The 13,109-nt window shown below is 38.5% G+C and overlaps 2 protein-coding genes across 2 annotated transcripts; one reads left to right on the forward strand and one right to left on the reverse strand.

Moving 5' to 3' along the window:
- Window positions 1-20: 20 nt before the first annotated feature.
- LOC114526600 (trafficking protein particle complex subunit 2-like) lies at window positions 21-1,771 on the forward strand. The gene is made up of 5 exons (XM_028548198.1): window positions 21-248; window positions 1,005-1,090; window positions 1,185-1,246; window positions 1,396-1,481; window positions 1,564-1,771. The coding sequence occupies exons 1-5, from the start codon at window positions 126-128 to the stop codon at window positions 1,660-1,662; spliced, it is 456 nt and encodes a 151-aa protein (XP_028403999.1). The 5' UTR covers window positions 21-125; the 3' UTR covers window positions 1,663-1,771.
- Window positions 1,772-2,456: 685 nt separating this feature from the next.
- On the reverse strand, window positions 2,457-11,927 carry LOC114529032 (urea amidolyase-like). Its single transcript, XM_028550761.1, has 4 exons — window positions 11,815-11,927; window positions 6,445-6,994; window positions 3,332-6,090; window positions 2,457-3,074 (listed from the first exon to the last, which is right to left on the reverse strand). Exons 2-4 carry the CDS (start codon window positions 6,961-6,963, stop codon window positions 2,642-2,644), a joined length of 3,711 nt encoding a protein of 1,236 aa, XP_028406562.1. The 5' UTR covers window positions 6,964-6,994; window positions 11,815-11,927; the 3' UTR covers window positions 2,457-2,641.
- Window positions 11,928-13,109: the final 1,182 nt, after the last annotated feature.

Here is a 13,109-nt window from a genome sequence, read left to right on the forward strand (position 1 = left end):
GTCATCTGGGATACATAAGATATCAACATGGACGTTTTCTTGTAATTTTCGTTAGTTTTTTTGTGATTTTGATATAATTTGTTCAAGAATAAAATATTTAGAAACAAAGTAATAAGTGCAATTAAATGTCTGGTTTTTACTATTTTGCAATTGTGGGGCACAATGATAACCCTGTTTATGAAACAGAGTTTACCCACCAAATGAAGTCTAGTCACTCCGGTGCAGAATCTGGTCGAGATCAGATGAAGGTAGAACTTTTTATCATCATTCTTTTTGGCGGTTTCTCAGTTTCTCTTGCTGAAAATGGTGGGTGCCGCCAGTTGTCAGTTGATGGTGCCCAGGACTCAGCGGCACACTCTTCTCTCAACTCAGGGCTTCCATAAGGGAAGGAAATTTCCTTCCAAATGACAACCAAAAGGGAGGGAAGGGCTGTTTTTACAGAATATTTTATGCATTCTTTTCAAAAGTTCTTTGTTTCACTCTTTTGCCACAGCCATCCCCCTAGGAGGACTGCCATGTGCAAATAAGTTGTGGAAGCCCTGCCTCAACTATTCTGCACTTGCAATTTTGAAATATCACATGTCACATGATTAGTATTTTAATACTGAAATTATATAATATGACTTGTTATTTGTTATTCAGCAACGTGATTTCAATGGTTATAGATATGAGGGGTGGGGCAAGGCATGTTTAAACACACACCCACAAGTATATACCTATTGCAAACCCCATTGGTCTTGGGTAGAGCCACAGAATGGAGAATACTACAAAAGTCTCTAAGCAAATCTAATGCATTTCATGCGCCTTGCACTTTGTACTTGAATAATTTTGTGACCATTGTCGCGTTACAGCTTTCCAAAATTCCTTATAGTTTTGCTTGTCTGTGTGACTCAATAACATACAGGTATATTATTGTATACAACTTACTGACCAAATTTGTAATCGCATGAATGATGAATTACCAAAAAGAAATGTGTTACCAAAAATTTACATATTTTTATTAGAAAAGTAGTGATCCTCATCTACATCAGTTTGTTGTTCATGCAGCCCTTGATCTTGTTGATGAAATGATGTGGAGTACAAATAACATGTAAGGATACTTGTGTCCTTAAAAATAGGTATTGTAGTTTTGATGAACATAGTTTAGGCTAGGGAGGCTATGTACATGTTCTCTTTCCTTTCAGGTATCTAAAAGTTGTTGACAGATTTAATGAATGGTTTGTTTCTTCCTTTGTTACTGCTGGAGATATCCTTTTCTTGGACATTTAATAACATGATTAAATACACCCTTGAAAATAGCATAAGAATGTCAAGTTTTCTTAATGGTTCAACACAAAGTTTTTTTCGTAAATTATGTTTATATAAATAGAAAAAATCATCCTTAACATTCTTTAAGAATGAGATTCATGGTCTTGCATGATGTAAAAAATGAAGATGGAATAAAGAACTTCTTTAATGAAGTTTATGAGACATTTATCAAGGTATATCAATTTATAGGTATATTAAGTGCCCCCCCCTATCTCGTACACCTATGATAATTGTTTTTGTTTCCTTGCACTGCAGGTGATGATGAACCCATTCTATCAACACAACACCAAGATAAAACTTCCTGTGTTTGATAAGAAGGTCTTGCAAGCAGGAAGAAAACATTTGCTAAATTAAATATTGTCATTTACACCATTAAATATTTCGAACGAGTATAGTGGAGTATAAATTATTTCATACATTTCCAATAGACCTTTTTGGTAATTATATCACAACATTTTAACATCACAACATTTTAAATTTAGAACCACTTAAATGAGATGGATTTCAAGTTTTACTCTCACAAGATGCAAATTATGTTGTGACGTAATTACCGAAAAGGTCTGTTGTCTGACTGGTTGATATATTGTATGTTTTGTAAAAAGGAGTTATAATAAATAATTTACGGATACCTCTACAGTCTGAGCATGCACTGATTAGAGGAAGGTGCAGGTGCTGTGTCCCTCCTCCCTGTTCCCCTCAACAAAAAGATTCGGCATCTATGTCCCATATGAACCATTTATCCGTCGCGTTGCCTGATATGATAATAAACCTTATTTTTTTTTCTGTGCAAAAAAAATTAGAAAGTTTGTTATACTTTTTTCAGAATCACACGCATGTGTCAGAATTTGCTTTGTTTATTTATGTATATTTTCGCGCTCTTCGTGAAATTTCCCCTCTGTACAAGATGAACTGTACAAAAAAACATATAAGAGAAAGCGCTCCGTCTCCAAAAAATGTTTCGTTTGATTTTCTTTTTTGAGTGGGCGCCACCTGGCAGTTTCGCGCATTAACACACGAGATTACATTTATATAGGAATGTCTCATTATGGAAGCATTTTGCCCTTTCCAGAAAAACCATCGAAATTTAAGAATTAGTATATTTTTTAAACAACTAAAAACTTGACATAATTAAAACCATAATTATCATCATCTTTCCCTAAATCATGCAAACTTATAACGTCTTTAATGACCCTAATTGTGCATACAGCTAAATAGGTACAATCAAATACTTCTATATTTATTTTTTTCTGGATATTTGTTCACTTTAGTTTCGTTTTATAGATATCCTACTATTAATATATGCCTAATATTTCGTTTCGTAAATTATATAAAGTCATGCTTCGAAACCGCAATTTTCATTTGCAATTGGATCGATAATCATGATCAAATCACCTTGATTGACAAGTTGTCTGACAGCAGTTAAAATTTGACGAACAGTTCCTGAAACAGGGGAATAACACGGACACTCCATTTTCATTGCTTCAACAGTGGCTACTACTTGACATTCCAACACAGCTTCTCCAGGTTCAGATAAAGCAATTTCCCATATTTTACCAGTCACTGGAGCGAATATACCGACAGTGCCTTTCGGTAGACTGATTTCAGATTGAGAGCTGCCATTTTGTGTTGTTATCAGATCTCTGTCCCATTCATCATCTGGTCCAAGAAGCTTTAGGCTCTTCTCTTCCTCTTTTAGCATTGTATTCACCGCTTCTTTTTGGGCAGCACGATAGCACTCGATTTCTTTGGACAGTCCATGGACAAAGCTGCAAAAATAAAAAAATCAACCCATCAGTTGGATTTCCGTAAGTTATAAAGTATTATATTGTAATGGACTTAAGCAGTGTTAGTCAGGACATAATTATTTAATTCGAATGAACTGAGCATTTTGTTGAATATAATAATTTATCATTATACTGGCATAAAGTTACAAAGTTTACTGGTGTCGGCTTGTTTCGTGAAAGCAAAAACTGTCTTCGGATTCGGGGAAACAAGAAGTAGCATATTCATATTGATCACAAACCTGTTGTACTCGGCGATATCAAACATCTCGTTCTCTACCTCAAGCTCCAGTGCGCCACTCTTGAAGTTTGATCGCATGACATCCAACTCTCCCTCCGAAACAGGAAAGAAACGAATCTGATCAAACATCTGCAGCATCCACGGTTTCTCCTTTCTGAACAGTTTCGGATTGCTGTTTCCAAACGTATTCCAAATTGGTAAAGTGCGACCAATGAGCTGATAACCACCAGGACTATTCATTGGGTAGATACACATGTAGGATCCTCCTAGCCCCACCGTGCCTTCTTGGGTGTACGTTCGGGCCGGATTGTATTTTGAGGTAATCAAGCGATGGAGAGGGTTAACAGGAACAGCACAGCAGGCTCCCAGGTAGACATCTCCAAGACCGATGCACATGTAGGACGCAGAAAATACCCTCTCCATGACGTCTTCGACTCCTTGTAGGCCGTTGTTTTTGAAAATGTACTCGATGTTCGACGGGAGGTACGGTGCATGAGCCCGCACTGATTTCATGTACTTCTCGATAGCCTCGTTAACACCGCTGTAGTTGAAGCACATTGGTAAGTTTAAAATTCGCGTCGGAATTTTCTGATCAGAGATGTCCGTGATCTCGTTATCCACTTTCGTGACTATCTCGATTAATGTCAACAGGGACAGAACCAGAGGGTTGTAGCGCAGCTGAAGAGATCGCACACCTGGAGCGGATTCTTCTAATCCATCGATATTGCTTCTTAGGAGTTTTTGCTCCAGGATATGGACGCGAAACCGGAGATTAAGATCGAGAACCATTGGACCATATTCGATTAAGATGTAAGAATCTCCAGCCATGCGAATCTGTAACCGAGGCCGAGTGTTCGACTCCGGAATGGTGCGTAATACCGACTTTGTTTCAGGGAAAAACTCCGGATTCGAGCTGTCGGGTTCTTTGGGGCTCCATTCCAACGTTCGGATATACTCGTTCTGCTTTCGCCTTGATTTGATAGCATCTTCAATAGTCATTTTGAAGAAACTGATGGTATCTCCAGCTTTGACTTGACCAATTTTCCACAATTCTGACTGGACAATGGTACACGGACAGACAAACCCCCCGAGACTTGGCCCATCCTGACCAATGATTATCGGCATATTGCCAGTGAAGTTGACCGTACCGATGGCGTATTCACAGTCATGGATGTTTGACGGATGATTACCCCCTTCCCCGCCATTGGGTCGCGCCCATTCCGGAGATGGGCCACATAGCCTGATTCCCAAGCGATTAGAGTTCTGGTGGACTCGCCATTGAGTGGTGTAAAACATGTGCATGTCTTGATCGGTTAGATATTCGGGATTGTCGTGCGGACCAGGAAGAACTCCAATCGACCAGTTTGTGCCATACTCTCCCGTGATAGTCGAAGGGTCGAGTTTGTCTGCAACACCATTGATGCTCCTTTCAACAGTCCCGTTGTTTTCAGGCACTCCAATCGCTATCATGTCACCAGCTTTTAACGCTCTGCCCTGATAACCACCAAAATTACCGTTAGGAAAAGTTGCTCGGCTCCCAAGGTACTTTGGGACGTTTATCCCACCGGCGACGGCAAAGTAAGCTCGCGATCCTAGATTACTGCTAAGGTTGCCAATTTTTAGTATGCTTCCAGCTTTAATCTGGACTCTTTGCCACATCCTAACTGGCTCATCATCGAGTGTAGTCTCCATCGATGCTCCTGTTATAACGACAGTTGTATCTAAGTGAAACTTCAAGGTTGGCCCATATTGGGTTATTTCTAACACGGCATCCGTCTCTTTATTATTCACAAGACGATTAGCCACTCTGCTGGCTAAATGATCCATTGGACCACTCGGTGGGACTCCAATACGCCACAGCCCTTTACCTTGCCGTCCCGGCCAGTCTTGTACTGTGGTTAACAGCCCAGGGGCAATAACCTCAGCAAACGAGACACTGTACGTCAACAAATTTTGTTCATTTGTATAAGTCTCTCCTTTGACAAATTGATCCGTCATAAGAAACTTTCTGAAGTAGTCAAGGTTGTTTAGAGGACCAGCAATAATGGTGGCGTTCAATGTTTTGAGCATTGAATGGATTGCTTGTTCTCGTGAAGGTGCTAATTGAATGATATTTGCCAGCAACGAATCGTAATTTGATGATACCAGGCAACCACACTGAACCCATGTGTCTACGAGACGGCTACCTGACACATTACTTTCCTCAGAAAAGCTAATCTCGGTGATTAAACCAGTTGACGGCATGAAATTCTTTAAGACATTTTCAGCGTAAACGCGGCACTCAATAGCATGACCTTGTGGTTGAAAAAACAACCGTGTTAAATCAGTTCCCTCGTACGCGTGTCGTATCATTAACTCCACTAAGTCAATGCAATAACGAAGCTCTGTTACCCGATGTTCAACCTGTAGACGAGTGTTGACCTCAAGGAAAAAGAACTGTTTTTGAACATCATCAAATATAAACTCAACTGTCCCAACTGATTGGTAGTTCACTAGTTTGCAGAGGCGCACTGCCAGCTCACAAACTTGGTCTCGTTGTTCTTGTGTCAGCGCCGTAGAAGGGGACTCCTCGATAAGCTTCTGGTATCTACGTTGAACTGAGCATTCTCTCTCACCTAGGTTGATAACGTTACCTTTGCCATCGCCAAACACTTGAACTTCAATATGTCTCGCATTCGGGATATATTTCTCCATGTAAATGTCACTATTGCCAAATACCTTAGCGCAGAGTTTGCCACATATTTGGAAATTCTTGCACAACTGGAAATATAATAGCCAATGGTTACATCGCTCCTGCAATGTTGCCTATGCTAATATCTTACTTCGAAAGGGATACTTAGGAATAAACGTGGTGCATTGAAAAGAAATCGTGAGATTGAAATTTAGAAAAATTAAGATGTAACATTGTTGGATTCGGATATAAAAAACTGGGGTATTTTTGTGTTCTACCAACGGTCAGTTTGCGCCCACCATTTCAGCCGTATGTTCATGCTGTTTGTGTACGTAGCGAAAGCGCTTTTTTCAGTCGCACTTTGCTGGTTCCGTCAATTATTGTTGTAAGATGAGGAATTGCTATTCAATTTCTGTACATAATTGCAGTACTGTCTATTTTACCTGTTCTTTGTTTTCACACAACATAATTCCAATTCCTCCGCCACCATTTGCTGGCTTGAGCAGAACAGGATATCCAATGATGGTCGCCCACGAAATAGAGTCCTTGATATTTTTTATTACGCTAGATGAAGGTGCTGTTGGAAGACTGACATCGTTCTTCTCCGCGATTCGCTTTGCCGCGATTTTGCAGCCAAGATGCAGCATATTCTCAGCAGTTGGTCCAACAAATATAATGCCTGCTTCTGAGCATTTTCGAGGGAAGGTAGGATTCTCGGCTTGAAAGCCATAACCAGGAATAATGGCATCGCACAATGTTTCTTTTGCTAGGCGAATAATCTCGTCAATGTCCATATAAGAAGTCACAAGATATTTTTCTTCGGACTGAGTGACGTGAAGAGATTGATAATCCTCTTCAGTGAAGATCGTTGTATAGCCAATGCCAATCTCTTTGCATGTTTTTACAATTCTTGACGCACATACACCTCGGTTTGCTATAAGGATCTTTCTGGCTCTAACCATTTTCTTAGATATTCACAGAAAGGAAAAAATGCTGAAAAGAAAAAAATGCTGATAAGCAATGTACCTATTTTGGTATTAAAATTTTTTATATGTGTCTGGCATTTATGCATAGTAAAATGATGAAATAAAAATCTTGTTTACTGTATGGGTAAATTGACTTTATGCAATTTAATTGGATTTTTTCAAGTGTAAAAAAAAGCCATTGATTGGCTTTTTTTGTGTTGAAATATATAGTTAGCTTTGCCTTTGGCGTCAAAAATTAGGAGTGACTCAAAACGCATTCTCAAATTTCAAGCCAATTCCACATTCGGCACATAACATTATTCTATTGAACAAAAAATTACGAAGAAACTAAACGGTATAAAAAATATGTTTTGACGCATAAAATTCAGTTTGATTTTGTTGCTCGCTGCGTTTTTAAAAATATGAAAAATTGGTAAACTATACTTCTTATTCCGCATGAGATAAGAAAAATTGGTTGACTTTAAAAACCGTGTCGTTGTCAAATTGACCTCAATATACACATTTAATAAGGAAGTCACTTCATGGTTGGCTTCTTGGTACGATTTTTATCATTGCGATCCTTCACAACTCGTGCACTTGCCAACCATTAAGTAATCTACATATTTAGACGATTTAATGGCTTTGCCGTAATATAATAATTAATGTCCAGCATAAGGTATGAACAAATGGTATGAACAGTAAGTTGAAAGAGCATTCTGATCGGATGATGATAGAAAAAATAAGTTTTTAACTATATAGGCTCCAAAATTTTATCCCAACTCAAAGTCATTATAAATATATGAAGAAGCAAATATCGTCAATCGTAGAGTTGAATGAATCGTGGTATCATCAGTTGCTGTGTGACGGCTATCCCACCAATACAGATTTAGCAAAGTCGTATAATGATTTTCTGGTCGGTTTGACAGCTCATTTCACGCCCTTGAATAATGCTGACAATATTGACGTAAGCGTAGGTTCTAGATTCCTTTCCAAATAGCAAAACTATTAGAAAGCTTTGCCTTGAATTCCCTGTTACTGGAAGTTGAAAACAAATTAGATGAGAAACAATTTGCCCTTCCTGAAAATCAGCTACTGACGCATGATGTGCCTACTTCATGTTATTCGTAGAGGTCTTGATAAAAATGATTGTTCAGCAAAAAGGTTCGATTTCGTTGACCATAATGACATCGCTGAACTTGTTAACCTTAATGTCAACCTAGCCGCGGCTTATATAGAGCTAACTAATATAGAGCAATGCATGTGTACAGCTTGGTAGAGTCATCCTGGAAGAAAATTACTGAAAGATACTAAAGTTGGTTCTCTTCTCTTGGATCTCTTTGCAATCGTACTGGTTAATTCTCTTCTTGGGGATATTAGTTGTGGATATTATAATTATTATTCCCTAATGTTCACCAGGCCAATACTGATATATTATCACTGGTAGTTAATGAGATGTCTGACTATATGAAATTTCACAAATAATTTTCTAAGCTTTTTTTGAGAGCCACGTCTTCGGATTCATTTGGTATTCAGGTAACCAATATATACAGCTTCGTTTTTTCCACTTTCTTCGCCCGAGTTACTAGTTACCGTCGCTCAATAGTCACAACATCAGATATAACCGCTTCGTCATTTGTGCAGTAATTTAGATTATATGTTAATTTATACAACACAACACTTCAGCTAGCCTCCTCCGCAGGCATCTCTTATGCAGGCCCGGAGCTACGGGGGGGTTTAGGGGGGTGTCACACCCCCCCAGAAAGTTTACTCTGAGGTTTATAGTCGGTAAAATTGCTATTTTAGTCGGCAGACAAACATACTGTTGACACTATAGACCGATCCGATATAAACTTGACAAAGTTTCATCCAGAGTGTAGTCGGTACAAGTCCGTCGATCAGTCGGTTTAGATTACCTTACACCCCTCCTGTACATAAGAGTCTTATGTATTTATATTACTAATATATCTAAAATAAATACATAAGAGATGCCTGCGGAGGAGGCTACACTTCAGCCAGAAAGGCTCAGAAAACCAGAGAAATAAACAAAAGCGCAAGGTGTGCGTTACGTCGGAAGTTTAAACAATGAAGCGTCAATAAGCAAAAAGCAGTGTTACCACAGTCTCTAAGCACGGGTAACGTGCAGTGAAATATTAAGAAAAATAGACATAGTATATAAGTAAAAAATATCCTTTCAGTTTGTGTGCTAAAATTGGGATTTTATCATAGGCTGAACGTTGGCGTAATATTTCATGAACTATCAAAGTTCCAGACAATTTCAGTCAGTCAGTCATGGTGTAAACATTCCGGGGGGGGTGACTAGTAATGTAACGCTTTTAAATCAGTTCAACTTGTTATATTTATTAACTATCCCTTTTGCTAAGTTCACAAAAATATTGAGGAATCGTTTAGTTTTCAAACAGTTTTTCCAGAGGAGTTGAGATTGCGGGCACATGTTTCGCTCTAAGGAGCATGCCCAGTAAGCGATGATAGCGTTTTCAAATCGTTTTCAAAGCATAGACAATCCAAAAGGCATGTCTTTGCAACTAGACAAAACTTTTGTCTGGTTGTCTTTTGGATTGTCTATGGCATGAACAACTAAAATTATAATTTATATGATCGCGGCTAACGTAATTTGAGTACTTTGAGTAATTTCCTGTTTCATTATAAAGTGTAATGTTTAACCTAGTTATTTATATTTTTCCCGGCATAAGTCAAAACGTTTATGTTGGGACAAACGTCTGGTTACAATCCCTAGTTACAATTCTACTCTAGTTACAATTCTACTCGAAGTGTTTTTAAAATGATTCATTCTCTGGCAACTTACATTATGTGCCTAAAGGACCGGATCATATGAATTTAACGACCTCTCATGCCATTGGAGCGCAATAACTGGGGCCCCGTCCACACGTATCCGGATTTTTTTTAAAAACGGAGGTTATTTATCCGTTTTGGCCTTGCGTCCACACGTTTTCGGCAACCGAAAACGAAGGTTTTCAAAAACGCTCTCCAGAGTGGAGTTTTTCGAAAACGTCGGTTTCGTGTTTACGTGTCACGTGTGGACGGGCGAAAACGGAGGTTTTCGAATTCGATGACGTTTATAATCGGATCCAGTCTATTAACGGCGCGTGTTTTGTATCTCTAATCTCTTCAAGATGGTGAACTAAAATTGCTTGGCTGTTTTACTTTGGCCTATTTCATAATTTCAAGTCTAATAGCATGCATTCAGCTTCATGTTACTAGCTAAACCTTCACGGAGAGTGTTTAAAAAAGCGAATGAATATAATGAAGTTGCTTCCCGTCTCACCAGCTAGACCTAGTCGCTAGACCACAAAGATGTTGGTCATTTAGTCATTTTAATTCAAGAAAGAGCGAGCATAAAGCGAACCCAAAGTGAATACGCGGAATTGTTTTTAAATTCCGCCAAATTAACATAATTGCATGTTATCTAGGCGCGCAAAATTAATACCCTTCTGCGATCGTTTCGAAACGCTCATATTACTTGGAAATGCGCATGCTCTACGCCTGGTGCTATCAAATTTCCTTCCTTTTAGCGTTCACGTGTGGACGGGCAAAAACGATTCGAATACGCTTCGTGTGGATGCGAATTTTTTTAAAAACGGAGAAAAAATTTTCCGTTTTTTAAAATATCCGGATACGTGTGGACAGACTGGAAAAAGAAGCCAAACATTAGCCCCGTTTACACTACACTGAATTTATCGGCACGGCACGGCTGAAATTAGTACCCGACTACCCGTGCCGCCCAATTTTATAAGTGTTCAGGCTACCAAAACAAAGGCCGAGAACAGATGAAATGGGCACGGGTGCCCATTTTAGCCGTGCCGTGCCAATAAATCGAGTGTAGTGTAAACGGGGCTATTGTTTTATTCGGCCCGATTTCTTTGTTTGGGAACAAAGGTTATTGTAATAATATTTGGCTTATTTATTCAGTAATCTGGCAACTCGTATACTCACTGTGGCATACTTCAGCAACAAATTTTGAGCTGGAGTTAGAACCCCCATGTTCTTGTGTTATTTTAAACGCATTCGCGTGCGTTTGTGTTTAAACGCACAATTCGTTTGTTTCGCAATGGAATTTTTTATCACAATTTCAAAAGATCGAGAACCCCCATGTTCTTGTGTTATTTTAGACGCATTCGCGTGCGTTTGTGTTTAAACGCACGATTCGTAATTCGTTTGTTTCGCAATGGAATTTTTTATCACAATTTCAAAAGATCGTGAAATGACCAATGAAGACAAAGACTTCAAAATGTTTTTAACACATAGTGCGACAGCTTTTTCCCGACGCAATGTTTCTTAATACACAGCGAACTTCCAAATCCAACTAATCTTTGGCGACAAATGAACAAATAAGTTGAACGAAATTCTCGATATTAAAAGCATATATAGGGTCTAACTCTAACCGTCTAACAAAGACGGCCACTAAGGGGCTGTTCACATGCATGAGCCCGGATAACGAGATTTAAAACTTATTTCAATACTTTACGCTTCGTTAAATATTGGTAACCGGGCTCATGTGAACAACAGTAGCGTAGCCAGCCTGACGATTTTGTCCCGCTATGTAAATTTCGAGTTATTATAATTATTCATGTCTTTAGAAATCTATTGTTTTCACAGTAAGTGAACACAAAAATATTAACATAGCGGGACAAATCGACAGGCTGGCTACGCTACTGGTGAACAGCAACTAAAGCTGCTTATATAGGTCACGAAACTGGAAACTCTTTATAGAATCATCATGTTGATGACCATAGATTGGCCGGGATTAGTGTAATGGATTAGCTTTAAACCTAACCACTAAAAAAACTACGGAAGAAAAGGACGACTTACCACAATTTTCACAATCTTGATTAATGCGATGTCTTGCGTAATGTTGATCAGTTGATGTCTGAGGCGGAGTGCCCGTAAAGCCTGGTTTACATATGACGCCGACTTGTAGCCGACTCATTGTCTGTAATCATCTAATTGCAAGGAGAAAATGATTTCAGAAAGACAAAAGGTTTCACTCATCAATAATCACCGACAATAATACTTTGCGGCCGGCGATGATGCCAAGGTCAAACTCATTGATGGTTGCAAAGTAAAAGTACTTCGCCTCATTTTTTTATTCGGACGATATATTCGGACTGAATGCCAAAATGCAGAAAACCAAAAATTGTGTTTAGTAAAAAATTTATACGCAAGTTATAAATTTGCGGTTAATGGAGTAGTATGTTCCAGAAGGTCCTATTTTACCATAGGCAGCCCAGAAATCTGTTTATACTCAGTCTTCGACTGCATTGTTTACGCGCGCGGTCAGCTTCTACTGTCTGTACTAATTACTGTATTATGCATTGATCGAAATATCTATTCATAAAAGACATAATTTCAAATGGATAAAAGTTGTTATTTCCTATGAGATAACACGTTATCTCACTCTGCAGGGGGTCGCGCTGGCGACATCAAAATTTCGTTACTCTTGCGAAATCAAAACTTTGACAAGTGGTATATACAGCATTTGCATGTCATTTAAAGAAAAAAGAAGAACATTTTAAAGAATGATTGGTATTTCAATAGCGCTGAAAGAACTACAATAGCGCTGATTGAAAATCAATTGTATTAGTGCGAAAGTTCAAAGCTTTCCTACTTTTAGACAGCTAAATAATATCTCAATTTCAGCTTCACATTTTCGCGCGCAAGCCCTCTAAATATCAGCAGTCACTGAATATCAGTGGAAAGGAACCACCCCCCCCCCGGCCCGGTAACATAATTTTGTTAATGAAAAACCAAACTTGGCCTAGGTATACCAGATATGTCTTAACTATCTCTAGGAACACAAAAATTTGCCAAATTTTGCAAAATATTCTGAAAAACGAAAATTTTACATTTGGGACATTGTTTTGATACACCCTGTATATATATATATATATATATATATATATATATATATACATTTTCCCCTTTATTTGCACATTTAAATACTATTAATTTCGTTCCTGTTGTACTGAACTCAGCCATTCAGCAATTTTATTCATCTCCGGATTTGAAGTGTTTCTTGAAGCATTTAATGTTGGAATGACCATGCAATACACTTGTATCATCCGCAAATAAAAGAATTGAAACAACTTTGATGCAATTTTTAATAT

Source organism: Dendronephthya gigantea, unplaced genomic scaffold (assembly GCF_004324835.1).
Source record: "Dendronephthya gigantea isolate DGI-Jeju-01 unplaced genomic scaffold, DenGig_1.0 000001F, whole genome shotgun sequence".
In the NCBI taxonomy this organism is placed as follows: Eukaryota; Metazoa; Cnidaria; class Anthozoa; order Malacalcyonacea; family Nephtheidae; genus Dendronephthya; species Dendronephthya gigantea.

Coding starts and splice junctions, on each gene's coding strand:
- LOC114529032 (XM_028550761.1), bottom strand. CDS start 6,963: ATGGTTAGAGCCAGAAAGATCCTTATAGCAAACCGAGGTGTATGTGCG. Junction 6,091..6,444: donor TGTGTGAAAACAAAGAACAG/GTAAAATAGACA, acceptor TTATATTTCCAG/TTGTGCAAGAATTTCCAAAT. Junction 3,075..3,331: donor GATATCGCCGAGTACAACAG/GTTTGTGATCAA, acceptor TTATTTTTGCAG/CTTTGTCCATGGACTGTCCA.
- LOC114526600 (XM_028548198.1), top strand. CDS start 126: ATGTCTGGTTTTTACTATTTTGCAATTGTGGGGCACAATGATAACCCT. Junction 1,091..1,184: donor ATGTGGAGTACAAATAACAT/GTAAGGATACTT, acceptor CTTTCCTTTCAG/GTATCTAAAAGTTGTTGACA. Junction 1,482..1,563: donor TTTATGAGACATTTATCAAG/GTATATCAATTT, acceptor CTTGCACTGCAG/GTGATGATGAACCCATTCTA.